The sequence below is a fragment of the Bufo bufo genome, chromosome 5 (genome assembly GCF_905171765.1).
Source record: "Bufo bufo chromosome 5, aBufBuf1.1, whole genome shotgun sequence".
NCBI lineage: Eukaryota > Metazoa > Chordata > Amphibia > Anura > Bufonidae > Bufo > Bufo bufo.
This window is the reverse complement of record NC_053393.1, coordinates 562,608,859-562,635,749: the sequence shown is the minus strand read 5'-3', so window position 1 is coordinate 562,635,749 and position 26,891 is coordinate 562,608,859. Positions and strand designations below refer to the sequence as shown.

Genomic DNA, 26,891 nt, shown 5'->3' with positions numbered 1-26,891 from the left:
GATCTCCCTCCCTTCGAGCAGATGTCCTGACGTCTGTGCTGCAGTCCACCGACCTCTGGCCCCTCTGAACAGGTCTCCAGTCCAGGACCACGGGACTGCAGTCCACGGTTCTTCTGCATCTTTGGGTTTTGCCCCATAAACCCCATTTTTGATGTCCCCCCCAAGCACCTCAGTCCTGCCCGTCTCTTACTGGAGGGTTCTGGGCACCCATTTCAAGGCCCTAGGCCGACATGATCTCCAGTATTCTGATCTGCAGAGGTAGCAGTTGCTACTGGGCCCAGGAGCCTGCGGGGCCCAAAGACCCATGTACCACATATGAAGACACCTGTGTTATAGAATCTGCATGGTGGTCAAGTTACACCTATGACTGTAGGGAAGGGGTTAAAGGGGTTGAGACAAAGCACAGGGGCCCAGCTGAACTCTTACACCAAGGCCCATGAGCCTTTAGCTACGCCCCTGTATTAAATAGGCCCCACACCATAGTTTGAGACACGTCCCCATATCAGGATTTCTGCCCCACCACACTTTTCTGTCTTCACATTGTTCTGTTGCTTGAACTCAGTGCTTGGGAAGGGGGGGGGGGGGGGGGGGGGGGGGGGGGGGGGGGGTGACATATTGTCTGCGACCACTAGACCAACTAAGAAAAATTCAGCTTTCATCAGTCCACAGAATGAGGCTCCATTTTTCTTTGGGCCAGTCAATGTGTTCTTTGGCAGATATTTACCTTTTCATGGACTTTGCAGGGAGTTCTTGCTGGTAACTTAGCTTTTCTTCATCGTCTTCTGACTGTAGCAGTTCTCAATAATGACATCAGATCTTCTCTCATCTTTCTGGAGGAAATCATTTGGCTTCTCTTCATTGTCTTCTGACTGTAGCAGTGCTCACTGGTGACTTCATATCTTGTTTCATCTTTCTGGAGGTGATGATTAGCTTCAATTCATCTTCTGACTGTAGCAGTGCCCACTGGTGACTTCAGATCTTCTCTCCTCTTTCTGGTGGTGATCATTGGCTTCTCTTCATTGTCTTCTGACTGTAGCAGTGCTCACTGGTGACTTCAGATCTTCTCTCCTCTTTCTGGTGGTGATCATTGGCTTCTCTTCATTGTCTTCTGACTGTAGCAGTGCTCACTGGTGACTTCAGATCTTCTCTCCTCTTTCTGGTGGTGATCATTGGCTTTTCTTCTTTGTCTTCTGACTGTAGCAGTGCTCACTGGTGACTTCAGATCTTCTCTCCTCTTTCTGGTGGTGATCATTGGCTTCTCTTTATTGTCTTCTGACTGTAGCAGTGCTCACTGGTGACTTCAGATCTTCTCTCATCTTTCTGGTGGTGATCATTGGCTTCTCTTGATTGTCTTCTGACTGTACCAGTGCTCACTGGTGACTTCAGATCTTTCATCTTTCTGGAGGAGATCATTGGCTTCACTTCATCATCTTCTGATTGTAGCAGAGCTCACTGGTGACTTCAGATCTTCTCTCATCTTTCTGGAGCTGGTCATTGGCTTCACTTCATTGTCTTCTGGTTGTAGCAGAGCTCACTGGTGACTTCAGATCTTCTTCCATCTTTCTGGTGGTGATCATTGGCTTCTCTTCATTGTCTTCTGACTGTAGCAGTGCCCACTGGTGACTTCAGATCTTCTCTCCTCTTTCTGGTGGTGATCATTGGCTTCTCTTGATTGTCTTCTGACTGTACCAGTGCTCACTGGTGACTTCAGATCTTTCATCTTTCTGGAGGAGATCATTGGCTTCACTTCATCATCTTCTGATTGTAGCAGAGCTCACTGGTGACTTCAGATCTTCTCTCATCTTTCTGGAGCTGGTCATTGGCTTCACTTCATTGTCTTCTGGTTGTAGCAGAGCTCACTGGTGACTTCAGATCTTCTTCCATCTTTCTGGTGGTGATCATTGGCTTCTCTTCATTGTCTTCTGACTGTAGCAGTGCCCACTGGTGACTTCAGATCTTCTCTCCTCTTTCTGGTGGTGATCATTGGCTTCTCTTCATTGTCTTCTGACTGTAGCAGTGCCCACTGGTGACTTCAGATCTTCTCTCCTCTTTCTGGTGGTGATCATTGGCTTCTCTTCATTGTCTTCTGACTGTAGCAGTGCTCACTGGTGATTTCAGATCTTCTCTCCTCTTTCTGGTGGTGATCATTGGCTTCTCTTCATTGGCTTCTGACTGTAGCAGTGCCCACTGGTGACTTCAGAACTTCTCTCCTCATTCTGGTGGTGATCATTGGCTTCTCTTCATTGTCTTCTAACTGTAGCAGTGCCCACTGGTGACTTCAGATCTTTCATCTTTCTGGAGGAGATCATTGGCTTCACTTCATCATCTTCTGATTGTAGCAGAGCTCACTGGTGACTTCAGATCTTCTCTCATCTCTCTGGAGCTGGTCATTGGCTTCACTTCATTGTCTTCTGGTTGTAGCAGTGCTCACTGGTGACTTCAGATCTTCTCTCATCTTTCTGGTGGTGATCATTGGCTTCTCTTCATTGTCTTCTGACTGTAGCAGTGCCCACTGGTGACTTCAGATCTTCTCTCCTCTTTCTGGTGGTGATCATTGGCTTCTCTTCATTGTCTTCTGACTGTAGCAGTGCTCACTGGTGACTTCAGATCTTCTCTCCTCTTTCTGGTGGTGATCATTGGCTTCTCTTCATTGTCTTCTGGTTGTAGCAGTGCCCACTGGTGACTTCAGATCTTCTCTCATCTTTCTGGTGGTGATCATTGGCTTCTCTTCTTTGTCTTCTGACTGTAGCAGTGCTCACTGGTGACTTCAGATCTTCTCTCCTCTTTCTGGTGGTGATCATTGGCTTCTCTTCTGACTGTAGCAGTGCTCACTGGTGACTTCAGATCTTCTCTCCTCTTTCTGGTGGTGATCATTGGCTTCTCTTCATTGGCTTCTGACTGTAGCAGTGCCCACTGGTGACTTCAGATCTTCTCTCCTCTTTCTGGTGGTGATCATTGGCTTCTCTTCATTGTCTTCTGACTGTAGCAGTGCCCACTGGTGACTTCAGATCTTCTCTCCTCTTTCTGGTGGTGATCATTGGCTTCACTTCATTGTCTTCTGACTGTAGCAGTGCTCACTGGTGAGATCTTCTCTCATCTTTCTGGTGGTGATCATTAGCTTCTCTTCATTGTCTTCTGACTGTAGCAGTGCTCACTGGTGAGATCTTCTCTCATCTTTCTGGTGGTAATCATTGGCTTCTCTTCATTGTCTTCTGACTGTACCAGTGCTCACTGGTGACTTCAGATCTTTCATCTTTCTGGAGGAGATCATTGGCTTCTCTTCATTGTCTTCTGACTGTAGCAGTGCTCACTGGTGACTTCAGATCTTCTCTCCTCTTTCTGGTGGTGATCATTGGCTTCTCTTCATTGTCTTCTGACTGTAGCAGTGCTCACTGGTGAGATCTTCTCTCATCTTTCTGGAGCTGGTCATTGGCTTCACTTCATTGTCTTCTGGTTGTAGCAGAGCTCACTGGTGACTTCAGATCTTCTCTCATCTTTCTGGAGGTGATCATTGGCTTCGCTTCATTGTCTTCTGGTTGTAGCAGAGCTCACTGGTGACTTCAGATCTTCTTCCATCTTTCTGGAGGAGATCATTGGCAAGGCCTTTGACATTTTGGCTATTATTCCATCCATTTGAACAGTAGTTCCCCACTTCCTTCTGCGTCTTTCAGGTTTAAGTTGCCACTTCAAGGCATTTGAGATAATTTCAGCTGAGAAGCTTAGAATCTACTGCACTTCTCTATATGTTTTCCCTCTCTAATCAGCTTTTTAATTAAAGTAAGTTCTTCATCAGAACAATGTCTAGAATGATCCATTTCCCCCAGTATTTCAGAAGGAAATGCACAATAACTAACATGTGCAACATTTGTTCTTCTCCTAATAAGGGCCATAATTAACACCTGTTATTTCACAGAATAAATGACTTCAATAATTTAACTTCTCGCTGCTATTATTTTGAGCCCCTTCCCATTAATAATTTGATTACTTAGAATAAGCGTTATGCAGGCCCTGATTATTGGGGTTGGTTTTTTCTATTACTCAGGATGAGCGACATGCATGCTGCTCATACACCTTAAGCTTCTCATACACCTTACTGCGCACATTTCGGCTTCTCATACACCTTACCGCACACTTATCGGTTTCTCATACACCTTAACACACACATATCGGCTTCTCATACACCTTAACACACACATATCGGCTTCTCATACACTTACCGCACACATACACCTTACCGCACACACATCGGCTTCTTATACACCTTACCGCACACACATCGGCTTCTCATACACCTTACTGCACACATATCGGCTTCTCATACACCTTAACACACACATATCGGCTTCTCATACAACTTACCGCACACATACACCTTACCGCACACACATCGGCTTCTTATACACCTTACCGCACACACATTGGCTTCTCATACACCTTAACACACACACATCGGCTTCTCATACACCTTAACACACACATATCGGCTTCTCATACAACCTACCGCACACATACAGTACAGACCAAAAATTTGGACACACCTTCTCATTCAAAGAGTTTTCTTTATTTTCATGACTATGAAGGCATCAAAACTATAAATGAACACATGTGGGATTATATACATAACAAACAAGTGTGAAACAACTGAAAATATGTCATATTCTAGGTTCTTCAAAGTAGCCACCTTTTGCTTTGATTACTGCTTTGCACACTCTTGGCATTCTCTTGATGAGCTTCAAGAGGTAGTCCCCTGAAGTGGTCTTCCAACAGTCTTGAAGGAGTTCCCAGAGATGCTTAGCACTTGTTGGCCCTTTTGCCTTCACTCTGCGGTCCAGCTCACCCCAAACCATCTCGATTGGGTTCAGGTCCGGTGACTGTGGAGGTCAGGTCATCTGGCGCAGCACCCCATCACTCTCCTTCATGGTCAAATAGCCCGTACTTTCAAAGTTTTCCCAATTTTTCGGCTGACTGACTGACCTTCATTTCTTAAAGTAATGATGGCCACTCGTTTTTCTTTACTTAGCTGCTTTTTTCTTGCCATAATACAAATTCTAACAGTCTATTCAGTAGGACTATCAGCTGTGTATCCACCTGACTTCTCCTCAACGCCACTGATGGTCCCAACCCCATTTATAAGGCAAGAAATCCCACTTATTAAACCTGACAGGGCACACCTGTGAAGTGAAGACCATTTCAGGGGACTACCTCTTGAAGCTCATCAAGAGAATGCCAAGAGTGTGCAAAGCAGTAATCAAAGCAAAAGGTGGCTACTTTGAAGAACCTAGAATATGACATATTTTCAGTTGTTTCACACTTGTTTGTTATGTATATAATTCCACATGTGTTAATTCATAGTTTTGATGCCTTCATAGTCATAAAAATAAAGAAAACTCTTTAAATGAGAAGGTGTGTCCAAACTTTTGGTCTGTAGTGTATACCTTACCGCACACACATCGGCTTCTCATACACCTTACTGCACACATACACCTTACCGCACACACACCGGCTTCTCATACACCTTACCGCACACACATCGGCTTCTCATACACCTTACTGCACACATACACCTTACTGCACACATACACCTTACTGCACACATACACCTTACCGCACACATACACCTTACTGCACACACATCGGCTTCTCATACACCTTACTGCACACATACACCTTACCGCACACACATCGGCTTCTCATACACCTTACTGCACACACATCGGCTTCACATACACCTTACCGCACACACACCGGCTTCTCATACACCTTACTGCGCACACATCGGCTTCTCATACACCTTACCGCACACATACACCTTACCGCACACACATCGACTTCTCATACACCTTACTGCACACACATCGGCTTCTCATACACCTTACTGCACACATACACCTTACCGCACACACACCGGCTTCTCATACACCTTACTGCGCACACATCGGCTTCTCATACACCTTACCGCACACACATCGGCTTCTCATACTCCTTAACGCACACACATCGGCTTCTCATACACCTTACCGCACACATATTGGCTTCGCATACACCTTACTGCACACACATCGGCTTCTCATACACCTTACTGCACACACATCGGCTTCTCATACACCTTACTGCACACATACACCTTACTGCACACACATCGGCTTCTCATACACCTTACCGCACACACATTGGCTTCTCATACACCTTACCGCACACATATTGGCTTCGCATACACCTTACTGCACACATACACCTTACCGCACACACATCGGCTTCTCATACACCTTACTGCACACACATCGGCTTCTCATACACCTTACCGCACACACATCGGCTTCTCATACACCTTACTGCACACATACAACTTACCGCACACACACCAGCTTCTCATACACCTTACTGCACACATATCGGCTTCTCATACACCTTACCGCACACACATCGGCTTCTCATACACCTTACTGCACACACATCGGCTTCTCATACACCTTACCGCACACACATCGGCTTCTCATACACCTTACCGCACACACACCGGCTTCTCATACACCTTACTGCACACATATCGGCTTCTCATACACCTTACTGCACACATATCGGCTTCTCATACACCTTACTGCACACATATCGGCTTCTCATACACCTTACCGCACACACATCGGCTTCTCATACACCTTACTGCACACACATCGGCTTCTCATACACCTTACCGCACACACATCGGCTTCTCATACACCTTACCGCACACACACCGGCTTCTCATACACCTTACTGCACACATACACCTTACTGCACACATATCGGCTTCTCATACACCTTACTGCACACATATCGGCTTCTCATACACCTTACCGCACACACATCGGCTTCTCATACACCTTACTGCACACACATCGGCTTCTCATACACCTTACCGCACACACATCGGCTTCTCATACACCTTACCGCACACACACCGGCTTCTCATACACCTTACTGCACACACATCGGCTTCTCATACACCTTACTGCACACATATCGGCTTCTTATACACCTTACTGCACACATATCGGCTTCTTATACACCTTACTGCTCACACATCGGCTTCTCATACACCTTACTGCACACACATCGGCTTCTCATACACCTTACTGCACACATACAACTTACCGCACACACACCGGCTTCTCATACACCTTACCGCACACATATCGGCTTCTCATACACCTTACCGCACACATACACCTTACTGCACACATATCGGCTTCTCATACACCTTACTGCTCACACATCGGCTTCTCATACACCTTACTGCACACACATCGGCTTCTCATACACCTTACCGCACACACATTGGCTTCTCATACACCTTACCGCACACACATCGGCTTCTCATACACCTTACCGCACACACATCGGCTTCTCATACACCTTACTGCACACATACAACTTACCGCACACACACCGGCTTCTCATACACCTTACCGCACACATATCGGCTTCTTATACACCTTACTGCACACACATCGGCTTCTCATACACCTTACCGCACACACATCGGCTTCACATACACCTTACTGCACACACATCGGCTTCTCATACACCTTACCGCACACACATCGGCTTCTCATACACCTTACCGCACAAACACCGGCTTCTCATACACCTTACTGCACACATACACCTTACCGCACACACATCGGCTTCTCATACACCTTACCGCACACACATCGGCTTCTCATACACCTTACCGCACACACATCGGCTTCTCATACACCTTACCGCACACACATCGGCTTCTCATACACCTTACCGCACACACATCGGCTTCTCATACACCTTACTGCGCACACATCGGCTTCTCATACACCTTACTGCACACACATCGGCTTCTCATACACCTTACTGCACACACATCGGCTTCTCATACACCTTACTGCACACATACAACTTACCGCACACACACCGGCTTCTCATACACCTTACCGCACACATATCGGCTTCTCATACACCTTACCGCACACATACACCTTACTGCACACATATCGGCTTCTCATACACCTTACTGCTCACACATCGGCTTCTCATACACCTTACCGCACACACATTGGCTTCTCATACACCTTACCGCACACACATCGGCTTCTCATACACCTTACCGCACACACATTGGCTTCTCATACACCTTACCGCACACACATCGGCTTCTCATACACCTTACCGCACACACATCGGCTTCTCATACACCTTACTGCACACATACAACTTACCGCACACACACCGGCTTCTCATACACCTTACCGCACACATATCGGCTTCTTATACACCTTACTGCACACACATCGGCTTCTCATACACCTTACCGCACACACATCGGCTTCACATACACCTTACTGCACACACATCGGCTTCTCATACACCTTACCGCACACACATCGGCTTCTCATACACCTTACCGCACAAACACCGGCTTCTCATACACCTTACTGCACACATACACCTTACCGCACACACATCGGCTTCTCATACACCTTACCGCACACACATCGGCTTCTCATACACCTTACCGCACACACATCGGCTTCTCATACACCTTACCGCACACACATCGGCTTCTCATACACCTTACCGCACACACATCGGCTTCTCATACACCTTACTGCGCACACATCGGCTTCTCATACACCTTACTGCACACACATCGGCTTCTCATACACCTTACTGCTCACACATCGGCTTCTCATACACCTTACTGCACACACATCGGCTTCTCATACACCTTACTGCACACACATCGGCTTCTCATACACCTTACCGCACACACACCGGCTTCTCATACACCTTACCGCACACACATCTGTTTCTTATACACCTTACTGCACACATATCGGCTTCTCATACACCTTACTGCACACATATCGGCTTCTCATACACCTTACCGCACACACATCGGCTTCTCATACACCTTACTGCACACACATCGGCTTCTCATACACCTTACTGCACACACACCGGCTTCTCATACACCTTACTGCACACATATCGGTTTCTCATACACCTTACCGCACACACACCGGCTTCTCATACACCTTACCGCACACACATTGGCTTCTCATACACCTTACTGCACACATATCGGCTTCTCATACACCTTACCGCACACACACCGGCTTCTCATACACCTTACTGCACACATATCGGCTTCTCATACACCTTACTGCACACACACCGGCTTCTCATACACCTTACTGCACACATATCGGCTTCTCATACAACTTACCGCACACATACACCTTACCGCACACATATCGGCTTCTCATACACCTTCATACACATATCGGCTTCTCATACACCTTCACACACCCGTATTGGCTTCTCATACACCTTACAGCACACATATCGGCTTCTCATACACCTTACTGCACACACATCGGCTTCTCATACACCTTACTGCACACATACACCTTACTGCACACACATCGGCTTCTCATACACCTTACTGCACACATACACCTTACTGCACACACATCGGCTTCTCATACACCTTACCGCACACACATCGGCTTCTCATACACCTTACTGCGCACACATCGGCTTCTCATACACCTTACCGCACACACATCGGCTTCTCATACACCTTACTGCACACACATCGGCTTCTCATACACCTTACTGCACACACATCGGCTTCTCATACACCTTACTGCACACACATCGGCTTCTCATACACCTTACTGCACACACATCGGCTTCTCATACACCTTACCGCACACACATCGGCTTCTCATACACCTTACTGCACACATATCGGCTTCTCATACACCTTACTGCACACATATCGGCTTCTCATACACCTTACCGCACACACATCGGCTTCTCATACACCTTACTGCACACATATCGGCTTCTCATACACCTTACCGCACACACACCGGCTTCTCATACACCTTACTGCACACATACACCTTACTGCACACACATCGGCTTCTCATACACCTTACTGCACACATATCGGCTTCTCATACACCTTACTGCACACATATCGGCTTCTCATACACCTTCATACACATATCGGCTTCTCATACACCTTACTGCACACATATCGGCTTCTCATACACCTTACCGCACACACATCGGCTTCTCATACTCCTTACCGCACACACATCGGCTTCTCATACTCCTTACCGCACACATATCGGCTTCTCATACACCTTCATACACATATCGGCTTCTCATACACCTTCATACACATATCGGCTTCTCATACACCTTCACACACCCGTATCGGCTTCTCATACACCAACTGTGTTTAGTGTCTGTATTACAGCCCCAAGGCCTGGACCCCCATGGCTCAAGTTAACCAGAGGATCCTTTAAGGTTTTGTGGTGATCTCAGCCAGTTCGTTAGAATTGCGGGGGTCTGGGTCTTGCTGCAATGTCTTTGCCTGGAAACCCCCCCCCCCCCCCCCCCCAGTGAGATCACAGGGGTATCACAGACTTTGCTGCAAATCCACAATTGAAGAATTGAGCCGAGTGTGGACTCCTAATGTTCTGTACAATCTACAGCAGAAGCCACCTTGTTCCTGGTAATTCACGCCTCAGCTGCTATCGGGGCCATCTCTTCTGTAGGGGTAGAGATAAGCGGTGCCTATGTATTATGCACCACTCATGTCTGCACAATCGGCAGGCATGATTTACATATGAGATGATTTACATATGAGACACTGGATGCCACAGATTGCGCCATGTGTGTCCTGCAGAGTTATACGTGGCACCCAGCAGGCACATGACATTAGTGATGACACCGCATAGTCCTCACCTGCACCACTTCTCTCCAGGAGACTTGGGACCTTCAAGGTCTTTATATAAGTCATTGGAGCTCTCTGTGAAGACTCTGAGCTGCAGAAAATGACACTGGAGCCACATTGCTGAGAGATTAAGGGGGCTATTTTAGAGAGGAGATTAGCAGTTTCCTTTTTGAGAGCGTCAATGGTGACAAGCAATGAGAGAGGTGACACGGGACGTGATATTAAGGGGGAATTATCCAAAGGATGAAGCTTTCGCTGTCCCCATCCCCTCATAGCAGTAAAAGCCGCGAATACTGAAGACAGAGAAGCTCCTGACTCCTCCCTACGATTAGTCCCTGTGCTCAGTCTCCTCCTTCTTTACAGTCCCTGTGTTCAGTCTCCTCCTTCTTCACAGTCCCTATGTTCAGTCTCCTCCTTATTCACAGTCCCTGTGTTCAGTCTCCTCCTTCTTCACAGTCCCTATGTTCAGTCTCCTCCTTCTTTACAGTCCCTGTGCTCAGTCTCCTCCTTCTTTACAGTCCCTGTGTTCAGTCTCCTCCTTCTTCACAGTCCCTATGTTCAGTCTCCTCCTTATTCACAGTCCCTGTGTTCAGTCTCCTCCTTCTTCACAGTCCCTATGTTCAGTCTCCTCCTTCTTTACAGTCCCTGTGTTCAGTCTCCTCCTTCACAGTCCCTATGTTCAGTCTCCTCCTTCACAGTCCCTATGTTCAGTCTCCTCCTCCTTCACAGTCCCTATGTTCAGTCTCCTCCTCCTTCACAGTCCCTGTGTTCAGTCTCCTCCTTCTTCACAGTCCCTATGTTCAGTCTCCTCCTTCACAGTCCCTATGTTCAGTCTCCTCCTTCTTTACAGTCCCTGTGTTCAGTCTCCTCCTTCACAGTCCCTATGTTCAGTCTCCTCCTCCTTCACAGTCCCTATGTTCAGTCTCCTCCTTCTTCACAGTCCCTATGTTCAGTCTCCTCCTTCTTCACAGTCCCTGTGTTCAGTCTCCTCCTTCTTCACAGTCCCTATGTTCAGTCTCCTCCTTCACAGTCCCTATGTTCAGTCTCCTCCTTCTTCACAGTCCCTATGTTCAGTCTCCTCCTTCTTCACAGTCCCTATGTTCAGTCTCCTCCTTCTTCACAGTCCCTATGTTCAGTCTCCTCCAACTGTACGGTCAGTCCCTATGTTCAGTCTCCTCCTCTTCCTGTGCAGTCCCTATGTTCAGTCTCCTCCTTCTTTACAGTCCCTATGTTTAGTCTCCTCCTTCTTCACAGTCCCTATGTTCAGTCTCCTCCTTCTTCACAGTCCCTATGTTCAGTCTCCTCCTTCTTCACAGTCCCTATGTTCAGTCTCCTCCAACTGTACGGTCAGTCCCTATGTTCAGTCTCCTCCTCTTCCTGTGCAGTCCCTATGTTCAGTCTCCTCCTTCTTTACAGTCCCTATGTTTAGTCTCCTCCTTCTTTACAGTCTCTATGTTCAGTCTCCTCCTCCTGCACATTCCCTATGTTCTGTCTCCTCCTCCTGCACATTCCCTATGTTCTGTCTCCTCCTGCTGCACAGTCACTATGTTCTTTATCCTCCTCCTGCATAGTCCCTATGTTCAGTCTCCTCCTCCTGCACAGTCCCTATGTTCTGTATCTTCCTCCAGCACAGTCCCTATGTTCAGTCTCCTCCTCCTGCACAGTCCCTATGTTCTGTCTCCTCCTCCTGCACAGTCCCTTCGTTCTGTATCCTCCTCCTGCACAGTCCCTATGTTCTGTCTCCTCCTCCTGCACAGTTCCTATGTTCTGTCTCCTCCTCCTGCACAGTCCCTTTGCTCTGTCTCCTCCTCCTGCACAGTTCCTATGTTCTGTCTCCTCCTCCTGCACAGTCCCTTTGTTCTGTATCCTCCTCCTGCATAGTCCCTATGTTCTGTCTCCTCCTCCTGCATAGTCCCTATGTTCTGTCTCCTCCTCCTGCATAGTCTCTTCCTCCTGCATAGTCCCTATGTTCTGTCTCCTCCTCCTGCACAGTCCCTTTGTTCTGTCTCCTCCTCCTGCACATTCCCTATGTTCCGTCTCCTCCTGCTGCACAGTCACTTTGTTCTGTCTCCTCCTCCTGCATAGTCCCTATGTTCTTTATCCTCCTCCTGCACAGTCCTATTGTTCTGTCTCCTCCTCCTGCACAGTCCCTTTGTTCTGTCTCCTCCTCCTGCATAGTCCCCATGTTCTGTCTCCTCCTCCTGCACAGTCCCTTTGTTCTGTCTCCTCCTGCTGCACACTCCCTTTGTTCTGTATCTTCCTCCTGCACAGTCCCTATGTTCTGTCTCCTCCTCCTGCACAGTCCCTTTGCTCGGTCTCCTCCTCCTGCATAGTCCCTGTGTTCTGTCTCCTCCTCCTGCACAGTCCCTGTGTTCTGTCTCCTCCTCCTGAACAGTCCCTGTGTTCTGTATCCTCCTCCTGCACAGTCCCTTTGTTCTGTCTCCTCCTGCTGCTGCACGGTCCATTTGTTCTGTCTCCTCCTCCTGCACAGTCCCTTTGCTCGGTCTCCTCCTCCTGTATAGTCCCTTTGTTCTGTCTCCTCCTCCTGCACAGTCCCTGTGTTCTGTCTCCTCCTCCTGCACAGTCCCTGTGTTCTGTATCCTCCTCCTGCACAGTCCCTTTGTTCTGTCTCCTCCTCCTGCACAGTCCCTGTGTTCTGTCTCCTCCTCCTGCACAGTCCCTTTGTTCTGTCTCCTCCTCCTGCATAGTCCCTATGTTCTGTCTCCTCCTCCTGCACAGTCCCTGTGTCCTGTCTCCTCCTGCTGCACAGTCCCTGTGTTCTGTATCCTCCTCCTGCACAGTCCCTTTGTTCTGTCTCCTCCTCCTGCATAGTCCCTATGTTCTGTCTCCTCCCCCTGCACAGTCCCTTTGTTCTGTCTCCTCCCCCTGCACAGTCCCTTTGTTCTGTCTCCTCCTCCTGCATAGTCCCTATGCTCTGTCTCCTCCTGCTGCACAGTCCATTTGTTCTGTCTCCTCCTCCTGCACAGTCCCTTTGTTCTGTCTCCTCCTCCTGCACAGTCCCTTTGTTCTGTCTCCTCCTCCTGCACAGTCCCTGTGTTCTGTATCCTCCTCCTGCACAGTCCCTTTGTTCTGTCTCCTCCTCCTGCACAGTCCCTGTGTTCTGTCTCCTCCTCCTGCACAGTCCCTTTGTTCTGTCTCCTCCTCCTGCATAGTCCCTATGTTCTGTCTCCTCCTCCTGCACAGTCCCTGTGTTCTGTCTCCTCCTGCTGCACAGTCCCTGTGTTCTGTATCCTCCTCCTGCACAGTCCCTTTGTTCTGTCTCCTCCTCCTGCATAGTCCCTATGTTCTGTCTCCTCCTCCTGCACAGTCCCTTTGTTCTGTCTCCTCCTCCTGCATAGTCCCTTTGTTCTGTCTCCTCCTCCTGCATAGTCCCTATGTTCTGTCTCCTCCTGCTGCACAGTCCATTTGTTCTGTCTCCTCCTCCTGCACAGTCCCTTTGTTCTGTCTCCTCCTCCTGCACAGTCCCTTTGTTCTGTCTCCTCCTCCTGCACAGTCCCTTTGTTCTGTCTCCTCCTCCTGCATAGTTCCTATGTTCTGTCTCCTCCTCCTGCATAGTCCCTATGTTCTGTCTCCTCCTCCTGCACGGTCCCTTTGTTCTGTCTCTTCCTCCTGCACAGTCCCTTTGTTCTGTCTCTTCCTCCTGCATAGTCCCTATGTTCTGTCTCCTCCTCCTGCACAGTCCCTTTGTTCTGTCTCCTCCTGCATAGTCCCTATGTTCTGTCTCCTCCTGCTGCACAGTCCATTTGTTCTGTCTCCTCCTCCTGCACAGTTCCTATGTTCTGTCTCCTCCTCCTGCACAGTCACTTTGTTCTGTCTCCTCCTCCTGCATAGTCCCTATGTTCTGTCTCCTCCTCCTGCACAGTCCTATTGTTCTGTCTCCTCCTCCTGCACAGTCCCTTTGTTCTGTCTCCTCCTCCTGCATAGTCCCCATGTTCTGTCTCCTCCTGCTGCACAGTCCATTTGTTCTGTCTCCTCCTCCTGCACAGTCCCTTTGTTCTGTCTCTTCCTCCTGCATAGTCCCTATGTTCTGTCTCCTCCTCCTGCACAGTCCCTTTGTTCTGTCTCCTCCTGCATAGTCCCTATGTTCTGTCTCCTCCTGCTGCACAGTCCATTTGTTCTGTCTCCTCCTCCTGCACAGTTCCTATGTTCTGTCTCCTCCTCCTGCACATTCCCTATGTTCTGTCTCCTCCTGCTGCACAGTCACTTTGTTCTGTCTCCTCCTCCTGCATAGTCCCTATGTTCTGTCTCCTCCTCCTGCACAGTCCTATTGTTCTGTCTCCTCCTCCTGCACAGTCCCTTTGTTCTGTCTCCTCCTCCTGCATAGTCCCCATGTTCTGTCTCCTCCTGCTGCACAGTCCATTTGTTCTGTCTCCTCCTCCTGCACAGTCCCTTTGTTCTGTCTCCTCCTCCTGCACAGTCCCTTTGTTCTGTCTCCTCCTCCTGCACAGTCCCTTTGTTCTGTCTCCTCCTCCTGCACAGTCCCTTTGTTCTGTCTCCTCCTCCTGCACAGTCCCTTTGTTCTGTCTCCTCCTCCTGCACAGTCCCTTTGTTCTGTCTCCTCCTCCTGCACAGTCCCTTTGTTCTGTCTCCTCCTCCTGCACAGTCCCTTTGTTCTGTCTCCTCCTCCTGCACAGTCCCTTTGTTCTGTCTCCTCCTCCTGCACAGTCCCTTTGTTCTGTCTCCTCCTCCTGCATAGTTCCTATGTTCTGTCTCCTCCTCCTGCATAGTCTCTATGTTCTGTCTCCTCCTGCTGCACAGTCCCTTTGTTCTGTCTCCTCCTCCTGCACAGTCCCTTTGTTCTGTCTCCTCCTCCTGCATAGTCCCTATGTTCTGTCTCCTCCTCCTGCATAGTTCCTATGTTCTGTCTCCTCCTCCTGCACAGTCCCTTTGTTCTGTCTCCTCCTCCTGCACAGTCCCTTTGTTCTGTCTCCTCCTCCTGCACAGTCCCTTTGTTCTGTCTCCTCCTCCTGCACAGTCCCTTTGTTCTGTCTCCTCCTCCTGCACAGTCCCTTTGTTCTGTCTCCTCCTCCTGCACAGTCCCTTTGTTCTGTCTCCTCCTCCTGCACAGTCCATTTGTTCTGTCTCCTCCTCCTGCATAGTCCCTATGTTCTGTCTCCTCCTCCTGCACAGTCCCTTTGTTCTGTCTCCTCCTCCTGCATAGTCCCTATGTTCTGTCTCCTCCTGCTGCACAGTCCATTTGTTCTGTCTCCTCCTCCTGCACAGTCCCTTTGTTCTGTCTCCTCCTCCTGCACAGTCCCTTTGTTCTGTCTCCTCCTCCTGCACAGTCCCTTTGTTCTGTCTCCTCCTCCTGCATAGTCCCTATGTTCTGTCTCCTCCTCCTGCATAGTTCCTATGTTCTGTCTCCTCCTCCTGCACAGTCCCTTTGTTCTGTCTCCTCCTCCTGCACAGTCCCTTTGTTCTGTCTCCTCCTCCTGCATAGTCCCTATGTTCTGTCTCCTCCTGCTGCACAGTCCATTTGTTCTGTCTCCTCCTCCTGCACAGTCCCTTTGTTCTGTCTCCTCCTCCTGCACAGTCCCTTTGTTCTGTCTCCTCCTCCTGCACAGTCCCTTTGTTCTGTCTCCTCCTCCTGCACAGTCCCTTTGTTCTGTCTCCTCCTCCTGCACAGTCCCTTTGTTCTGTCTCCTCCTCCTGCACAGTCCCTGTGTTTATTCTCCTCCTGTTCAATCTCCACTCAGTTTACATGCAGTGTTGCCATTCTCTAGCTGTAAATCCTTTGTTTTGCTTACTCCTAACTTACTTATATTTTCCAGTTACAATTCTGCTGTTACATCAATCATGTCTTGTACTCCAGTCACACCTAGAGCTGCTGTCGCAGTCCTGCTGGTTCTTGCGTATTTAGTGTAGTATGGCAATGGCCTCTATCGGCCATGTGTATAAAAATAATTATATATTTTTGTTTATACTTGTTCTGCATATTATAACCCCCCAAATGTTCTCGTTCCAGATATCCACAATGGATTCCAGCTCATTCAGCGGTGTGCCTCGCTTCCTCACGAGGCCCAACGCCTTCATGATGTCTGTGGGTAAAGATGCCACCTTGAGTTGTCAGATTGTTGGTAATCCTGCACCTGCAGTCACCTGGGAGAAGGACAAACTTCAAATCCAGTCTGGAGGTCGCTTCAAGATGGTACAAGATGGCGAACTCTACCAGCTGACCATCTACGACTTATCCTTTCAGGACAGCGGTCAGTACATCTGCCGTGCTATCAACAACATAGGCGAGGCATTCGCTGCGGTCACAGTCAAGGTGGGAGAGACGAGTGCGGTGGTGGAATGTGCTCCATACTTTATTCTGAAGCCAACTTCCTCGAGAGTGAGCCTGGGAGAAGACACTACCTTCCAGTGCCGGGTACAAGGCCACCCATCACCAGTGGTAACCTGGGAGAAAGATGATCGACTGCTGGGAACAGCCGTTGATTCCAACCGCTTACGTGTAGAGTCCCAAGGGGAGTCCAGCGCTCTGCGGATCCACTGTATTCGCTTTTCAGATAGCGGGACTTATCTGTGTCGAGCAGAGAACTCTGTTGGCCAGATCAAGGCTTCTGCTTCACTGTCTATTGAGTCTTTTAGCAATGTGAATACCAACAATACTGGCGCAATGGAGTCTTCATATGGTAAAACGGCCTCGCTGCTGTCTCACCTCCAGAAACGGCGTGAGGAGATGCGGAAAACTGACCTTTCCATCATGGGCTCCTACGACTTGAACACCACGAGCTATGGAGCTCTGGATACCTTGACTGGTCTGGGATTATCTCTTGACTATGAAAGGGCGGCCACCCTTGCACCCAAAATAAACCGTGAAGGTGCCATGAGCGTCCTCACCCGCACCTGCACTGTGACTGAGGGCAAGCACGCCAAGATGAGCTGCTTTGTAACAGGTGAACCCAAACCGGAGATTGTGTGGAAGAAGGACGGAGAGGTGATCACGGAGGGCCGGAGACACGTGGTCTACGAGGATGAGCAGGAGAATTTTGTGCTGAAAATTTTATTTTGCAAACAAAGTGACAATGGATTGTACACGTGCACGGCATCCAACCTAGCCGGCCAGACCTACAGCTCTGTGTTGGTCATAGTCAAAGGTAAGTGGCACTACAACCACTGAGGATTATGGGGACTGGTTCTCTGGGACAGAGTTCTGCTCCAGATGACACTGTTGGGGTTAAAGATTCTTTGAGTCTCTTTTTGCCTCCTTCAAAACATTCGCTGGACAAGAACTTGTTGACAACTTAACGTAGTCTTAAAGTCACTGTCCAGGGTCATAAAAACATGGCTGCTTTTTTGAAGAAGCAGCGCCACATGTGTCCACAGGTTATGTGTGGTATTACAGCTTAGTCCCATTCGCTCCAGTAGAGCTCAACTGCTGTCCTAGACACAGCCCATGGACAGGAGTGGTGAAGTTTCTGGAAGAAAGCAGTCATGTTTGTCTGATTGTGGACATTTACCATTTCCGGCATTGCCATGACTGTAAAGTTTTTATTGCCGTTGCCACCCTCAGGAGAGCCTCCTGGGGAAAATGTCTCTCTGGGAAGCAGATACTTTGTGCACAACCTAAATATAGGGAGCTGTCATCTGGTGGCCTTCTAGAAACCTACCAGGCTGTGGTCAGTAGTGGACCTCTGAGCTGTGATGGAGGAGCAGCCTGTAGACTCCTAGTTTCCAGCCTCCATTGCCCTCAGGGCTCCTACCCCTCTGTCCCCATCAGTTATCTATACTGTGCAATGTGGTCACTGAGCCTTCATGGAGAACATCATGTCTGCATGGACGCTGCTTCCCCCATGATGAGCAGACATGTACTGTGCATTGGCCCCCTCCGAGGCAGGATATCAGAGCACTGACATGTTGTCTCCATGCAGCCGGCCAGGATCCTGCCTTTATATAGACTTCTCTCGGACATACAGCTGATCCCGCATTGTCCAGGGTGTAAGAATAGACTGGAAGTAAAGATAAGATCACGGCTATTCTGAGCTCACCAAAAGTCTGACTCACCACAGATGTCTGAGTGATCAATGGAGAGGACCATGTGGTCCAGCATTCCTCTGCCATCTCCTGCACATTCCGCCTTATCTGGCCTGCAGTTATTGTAGGGTTTCTTGTGCTGCACCCCCATGCGTCTGAGTGATAGGACCTGAAAAGTTCTGTGTGACATAGAGAGGCAAGCTATAGTGGAACATGTGAGGTAAACCCGTCATCAGCCCCCCCTTAGCTAAATGTTTGGTCAAATTTTTTGATATCTTGGAAGATATTTGTTAGATCCGGTAAGATCAACTAGTTGTTTTGTTAGATCTCACATAATTACAGACTTATTAAGTGATTAATGAGGGGGGGCTAGCCCCCCCCCCCCCCCCCCCCCCACATGCAATTTTCTGGTAAAATTTGATGCAGAGTAATAGGCCTTCGTTAGATCCGGTAAGATCAAGTGGATTCAACGTTAGATCTCATATAATTACAGAGATATTTCACATGAAAACACAGATATTACCCTGCTTCCCCGAAAATAAGACAGTGTCTTATATTAATTTTTGCTCCCAAAGATGCGCTAGGTCTTATTTTCAGGGGATGTCTTATTTTTCCATGAATAAAAATCCGGTACACATTTATTGTTGAACAAAAAAAAAGGAAATCAGGGTGGGGAGGGGGATCACTTAAAATGGCACAGGGGGATCAGAGGGGAAAATCAAAATGACACAGGGGGATCAGGGTGGGGAGGGGGATCACTTAAAATGACACAGGGTGATCAGAAGGGGGAATCGAAATGGTATAGGAGAATCAGAGGGGGGGGATTGCTATAGCATTTTAGTACCCCCTTCTGATCCTCCTGTGTCATTTTGATTCCCCCCTCCGATCACCCTGTGTCATTTTAATTACCGTTTTTAGTCTCCCCCCCCCATCTTCACCAGACATCCCCCACCTTCCATCAGATATTCCCCCCCCTACCTGTCACCCCGTCCCCTGTGTGTCCGTGCCAGCCAAGTTGTGAGACTCCATCAGGGCAGAGCGAGCAGCGGGCGGAAGAAGGCGGCAGCTTGTCCTGGTGGCGGCTGCGGCCAATCAGTGAGCTCCTTACATTCTGGGGTGGCTTGCTTTATAATCGGGGAGGCATTACGGTATGTCCGGCCGATGCTTTATTATCGGGGAGTCATTATGTTCGGCGGATGCTTTATAATCGGGGAGGCATTACGGTATGTTCGGCGGATGCTTTATAATCGGGGAGGCATTACGGTATGTTCGGCCGATGCTTTATAATCGGGGAGGCATTACGGTATGTTCGGCGGATGCTTTATAATCGGGGAGGCATTACGGTATGTTCGGCGGATGCTTTATAATCGGGGAGGCATTACGGTATGTCCGGCCGATGCTTTATTATCGGGGAGTCATTATGTTCGGCGGATGCTTTATAATCGGGGAGGCATTACGGTATGTTCGGCGGATGCTTTATAATCGGGGAGGCATTACGGTATGTTCGGCCGATGCTTTATAATCGGGGAGGCATTACGGTATGTTCGGCGGATGCTTTATAATCGGGGAGGCATTACGGTATGTTCGGCGGATGCTTTACAATCGGGGAGGCCTTACGGTATGTTCGGCGGATGCTTTATAATCGGGGAGGCATTACGGTATGTTCGGCGGATGCTTTACAATCGGGGAGGCCTTACGGTATGTTCGGCGGATGCTTTATAATCGGGGAGGCATTACGGTATGTTCGGCGGATGCTTTATAATCGGGGAGGCATTACGGTATGTTCGGCGGATGCTTTATAATCGGGGAGGCCTTACGGTATGTTCGGCGGATGCTTTATAATCGGGGAGGCATTACGGTATGTTTGGCGGATGCTTTATAATCGGGGAGGCCTTACGGTATGTTCGGCGGATGCTTTATAATCGGGGAGGCCTTACGGTATGTTCGGCGGATGCTTTATAATCGGGGAGGCATTACGGTATGTTCGGCGGATGCTTTATAATCGGGGAGGCCTTACGGTATGTTCGGCGGATGCTTTATAATCGGGGAGGCCTTACGGTATGTTCGGCGGATGCTTTATAATCGGGGAGGCATTACGGTATGTTCGGCGGATGCTTTATAATCGGGGAGGCCTTACGGTATGTTCGGCGGATTCTTTATAATCGGGGAGGCCTTACGGTATGTTCGGCGGATGCTTTATAATCGGGGAGGCCTTACGGTATGTTCGGCGGATGCTTTATAATCGGGGAGGCCTTACGGTATGTTCGGCGGATGCTTTATAATCGGGGAGGCCTTACGGTATGTTCGGCGGATGCTTTATAATCGGGGAGGCATTACGGTATGTTCGGCTGATGCTTTATAATCGGGGAGGCCTTATTTTCGGGGGATGCTTTATTATCGGGGAGGCCTTATTTTCGGGGGGATGCCTTATATTACAGCGATAGGCAAAACTAGAGGTAGGTCTTATTTTCGGGGGATGTCTTATTTTCGGGGAAACACGGTAGGTAGTATAAAATAGGGGGCTAGCCCCCCCTTTATGTGATACCAAATGTCCATAATATCTCTGTAATTATATGAGATCTAACGTTGAAACCACTTGATCTTACCGGATCTAATGTAGATCTATTAGTCTGAATCTAATTTTACCAGAAAATTGCATGTGGGGGGGAGGCTATCCCCCCCTCATTAATAACTTAATAAGTCTGTAATTATGTGAGATCTAACAAAACAACTAGTTGATCATACCGGATCTAACAAATATCTTCCAAAATAGCTAATTGTTTGGTCAATTTTTTTGATAAGGGGGGGCTGATGATGGGTTAGCCCCCCCGCCTGCAAATAACTGCTAATATCTCTACTTCTGTATGAGATCTAACGCAAACAACAATTGATCCAACCGGATCTAACAAAGATCTAACCAACTGCATATCTTTTGTTCAAAAATTTTGATATGGGGGGGGCTAACACGGCTGAGGTGTTACTGTACCGGGGTCGGCAACATTTTTTGTCCAGAGTGCCGATTTTGTAAAAAAATATCTAAGCTGAAGCGCTGAGTGTGCTGAGCCGTACAGGGAGGTCATAGAACACAAATACACCACTCACAAAAAGTTAGGGATATTTGGCTTTCAGGTGAAATTTATGGAAAATATAAGAAGTCCCGGCTCCAGTGATATTATATCCTGAAAGTCGGGCATTTAAGTAGAAGCAGTGATAGTGATCTCCTCATCTCAGACAATTTACCAACACAGAAGCCGACCCCAGTGCTGGGTACACCGCCACAAAATGTCAGTGTCTCAGGAACTTGTCCTGTGGCCTTGAGGCCTTGAGCATCAATTCCAGCCTGACAACGACGTCTCCTGCTGTTCACAAGTCCCCTTATTGTCCGCTGATGCATGGCATCCTACTCTTCTTGAAGGGTGGCCTTCAGGTCATTGAGGTTCTGCGGTACAGAGTTTCTATCCTCTATACAGCGACTCAGCTGATCCAATAGATTTTCAATAGGATTCAGGTCTGGAGAAAGTGCAGGCTGCTCCATTTGAGGTCCCCCGGTCTCCAGCAGCCGATTCCTAATGATGGACCTCGATGAGCTGGCGCATTGTCCTCCATGAAGATGACATTAGGCCTGTGTTGTTCCTGCAGAGGCACAATGACTGGATTACTGATGTTCTTCAAGTAGTCTCGGCTGTCACTGGACCATTCACAGTGTAGGGCAGTTCTGTATGGACTAGACATCTGCCCACACTGTGATACCACCACCACCAAAGGCTTGTCTGGTGACAGCAGTGGCTGATGCAGAGCGCTCTCCTTGATGTCTCCAATGTCATTGGCAGCCATCATTTCTGCATGAATAGGCTTTCATCAGTGAACAGCACTGAGGACCACTGTTCCCTCATCCAGCGTAGATGATCCCTGGCCCATGCAAGAGGATGATGCCTGTGCTTGGTGGTGCGGTCAGGTACCCTTGTAGGTTATCTAGCACACAGACCATACTGATGTAAACGGTTTCTAATGGTCTGATGTGAAACTTGGTGCCTCTCACCTCCCTGTGCCTGGAGTTGTGTGACATTCATCATCCGGTTCCGCATGGACTTGTTCACAATGAAGCGGTCATCAGTGTGAGATGTGGCCAAAGGACGTCCACTTCTCTGCCTTCCTGTGACTCTTCCAGTGTCTCTGATACAACCTGCTGATGACACTCTGTGACACTCTAAACTCATGGGCCACTTCCATCTGAGAACATCCTGCTTGAAGCCTCGCAATGGCGAGGTACTGTTCATCATGTTAGGTGTCGTCTTGGTCTCATGATGTCACAATGTGAACAGCATGATGAGGAGGACTGTTTAATACCAATTCTAATTGGGAAATGTATTGAGCGATTCATGGATCAAACACCTGTTGTGAATTTTGCTGTTAAGCTCCTGTCACGGAAGGTGTTACAGAAAACTAGAAGACACAAATGAAGATCCGACTGACTTGATCCCAAAACTAAGGAACCAAAGGGATAGCCCTGCAACAACCCTAGCTCTCTCCCTTACTGCTCAGCCTATGCAAAAATCTCTATGGTAGATAATTGCATACCCTTGTTCCTCGACTGTATGACACCTGAACACCCTATAATAGTGAGGGGACACGACCACCGGCTCCCTACACTTAATACGGAGGGAGTCAGGGTCACCTAGGATCAAGCAAACAGGAAAACAGGAATAAAGAAACAGACTTATCTTGTGGATGCAGCAGTAACAGCTTCTAGCATCAGCACACTCCAGGAAGTTGTATAAACCGCAAAGTGATGCAGTATGGGAGGGGATTTAAAGGGATGCAATCAGTGCAACTAGATGACAGCTGAGAGAGGGAAACGAGATGACAAAACGAAAGCAAAACAAAAGAACCTCAAGCAGGAGGTTCTGAAGAACGTCTGTCAGAGCTTCACAGATGTTTGGCGGTGACAGCTCCTTGTTAGAGAACAGCAAGTTGTGGAAAAAGTCCTGAAACATTGAACAGTTGGACATGAGCATTCAGAAGGTTAGAGAAGGTCACATTAAGTTCCCCTGTAAAGGTCAGAGGGCGTTTTAGGTTGATCCGTAAATTTTACCCACAAGACAAATATCCCGAACTTTTTGTGAGTTGTGTATGTGACAACACTATCTGACCTGCACGACTTAAAAAGGTTTCCAAATTTTTAGAAAAATTGCCTCCCGGCAAATATACGAATAGTATTGTCACTGCTCGTCAGAACCTGACGAGCAGGACCCTTTGACCAGCAGATAGTACAACCAGTACAGCATGAGGAGGTGGTTTATTGTATAGCATATAATACAAGCCTGTGAAGGTTGGTGAGACAGTCTACTGTGTAGTATATAATACAAGCCTGTGAAGGTTGGTGAGACAGTCTACTGTGTAGTATGTAATACAAGCCTGTGAAGGTTGGTGAGACAGTCTACTGTGTAGTATATAATACAAGCCTGTGAAGGTTGGTGAGACAGTCTACTGTGTAGTATTTAATAGAAGCCTGTGAAGATTGGAGAGACAGTCTACTGTGTAGTATGTAATACAAGCCTGTGAAGGTTGGTGAGACGGTCTACTGTGTAGTATATAATACAAGCCTCTGAAGGTTGGAGAGACAGTCTACGGTGTAGTATATAATACAAGCCTGTGAAGGTTGGAGAGACAGTCTACTGTGTAGTATATAATACAAGCCTGTGAAGGTTGGTGAGACAGTCTACTGTGTAGTATATAATACAAGCCTGTGAAGGTTGGTGAGACAGTCTACTGTGTAGTTTATAATACAAGCCTGTGAAGGTTGGTGAGATGATCTACTGTGTAGTATGTAATACAAGCTTGTGAAGGTTGGTGAGACGGTCTACTGTGTAGTATATAATACAAGCCTGTGAAGGTTGGTGAGACAGTCTACTGTGTAGTATTTAATAGAAGCCTGTGAAGATTGGAGAGACAGTCTACTGTGTAGTATGTAATACAAGCCTGTGAAGGTTGGTGAGACGGTCTACTGTGTAGTATAACATACAAGCCTGTGAAGGTTGGTGAGACGGTCTACTGTGTAGTATATAATACAAGCCTGTGCAGCATGGGGGCAGCTTGTCGTCCAGCAGAGAGAACGTCATGGTAGCTTCAGCACATGTACAATCACCAAGATAGCTGAGTGGTATGGGAGTACCTGGCAGTAATGCCACCTGGAGGGTATGGAGAAGATTTATCAGGGCTGTACATAGAGGAGAAGGCCCTTCGCAGTGAGTATAAGGGACCCTCCCTTACACACACCCTACCACCACATGAAAGACCCGGAGCCTGTTTGTCACATCCCCCTCTGGTTGGTGTACAGAGGGGCAGCGTGACCTTCTGGCTGGTTCTTTCCGCTTCTTCCAATGTTTAGTTGAGAAGAAGCCTTGTTGGGGCCAGTTTGGGCTCTTTAGGTCGGACAGTAGAAGCCATTGAGCTTGATATTAGGGATGATGCTCCAACTACACAACCTGTAGTTTAATGAGGGCAATTTCCCTAAACCCTTGTAGCTGAAGTTCTCTTGTGTCACCAGCAGAGGGCAGAGCGTATTGGGCATAGAGCTGCCCATAAGTCTGATATAGCAGGGTTCCTCATCACATCAACCACCAGCATAATCGCCAACAAGAGAGGCAGTTTTTGGTCCTATCACTGTTACATACAAGGCTAGGCCATATAGCTCTTGGGACTTTGTGGTGGTCTTACACCAGTGTATTTGATGGATTCTTCTGGCTCTTCAGTCTCTGGTCGGGGGCCCCCTTGGGGGAAGGGATGTTCCCTGCTCTCCGGTTCCTTTGTACCACGGCTGGTACTTTCCCGAGATTCCAGTTTCATGACATTCTGTAAGTGAGGTGACTGACGGTGCAGGCCCGGGACATGTGAAGACATTGATCTGAACAACCTGGTCCCTGACATGAGGGCCAAAGACACATAAAAAACATTCTATTTGATATCTTACTTTTCTCAATAAAGTTATAAAAACTGAAGCGTTTTGATATCAGTCGTCTGACTGTAATGTATTCCGCCAGATAAGTATTTGCTGTGGTATTGTATCTGCACCGTGTGGTATCGTCTCCACCACGACCTGCGTTCATCCCGCCTGGCTCGCCACTTTCTGCTCCAATCTTGTTCTTCTATGTCATTATTTCCTTTGTTGTCTTAAAGAGCCCAGAATTCCTTTCCGATCAAAACTACAAGACCTGGAAGTGAGGGAGAAGGAGGCGGCCACCTTCCAGTGTGAGGTTCCACAAACCATCACCGAATCCACCTGGTACAAGGAGGAGACCAAACTCCAGCAGAGCTCTAAGTATAACATGGAAGCAGAAGGAACGATTCGGAGACTGACCATTCAGAACATCACCACTGATGATGACGCTGTCTACATCTGTGAGATGAAAGAAGGCAGCCGCACCATCGCTGAGCTGTCCGTCCAAGGTATAGTGTCCATCTGAGAATAATTCTGCATCTCGTGTCCCGTAAATCCTTCACTTATCTCCAAATGACTTTCATACATGTCTTGCTCTTTAGTATAAGTATAGTATATAATATAACTGCAGAATTTAGATAGCTGCTCTGGATGTGACTGGAGTATAAGGCATAGTGTCACAGCAGGATTGTGAGTTCAGCTCTGCAGGTCACTGGAGTGGTACATGTCAGGATCGGTGAAGCAGAGGATTTACACCATTATAATGATTGCGACCATGACTGACTTGCTTACTTCTCTTGTAGGTAACCTAATAAAGAAGCTTCCTCGCAGGACGGCAGTACCGGTCAGTGACACGGCCATCTTCTGTGTAGAGCTGGACAATGATTGTGAGAAGGTCAGGTGGACAAGCAATGGTCAGAGTGTGGTCCCTGACGGGCGGATCTCCATTACCTCCTCTGGTAAACAGCACACCATGATCATCCGCGAGTGCAAGAACAGCGACTCTGGCGAGATTGCCTTCATAGCCGATGAGTGTAAGACGTCCACCCAATTCACCGTCACCAGTGAGTATCCAACACCTGAGTGACAGTTAGTGACATTGAGTGACAGGTGAGGGATCAGCTATGGATTGAATGCTTGGGTAGCGCTGAGTGACTGCTGCTGAACCACTGACCGACAACTGAGAGA

General features: G+C 48.2%; 1 protein-coding gene across 28 annotated transcripts in view; it reads left to right on the top strand.

Moving 5' to 3' along the window:
• The window catches only part of OBSCN (obscurin, cytoskeletal calmodulin and titin-interacting RhoGEF), a 622,289-nt gene that overhangs the window by 10,245 nt on the left and 585,153 nt on the right, over nucleotides 1–26,891 (top strand). For all 28 annotated transcript variants that reach the window (XM_040431714.1, XM_040431713.1, XM_040431717.1 and 25 more), the window contains exons 2-4: nucleotides 16,755–17,889; nucleotides 25,943–26,212; nucleotides 26,507–26,767. In XM_040431714.1, the coding sequence (XP_040287648.1) occupies nucleotides 16,764–17,889; nucleotides 25,943–26,212; nucleotides 26,507–26,767 (1,657 nt within the window). In that variant the 5' untranslated portion in view covers nucleotides 16,755–16,763. The remainder of the gene's footprint in view (nucleotides 1–16,754; nucleotides 17,890–25,942; nucleotides 26,213–26,506; nucleotides 26,768–26,891) is intronic.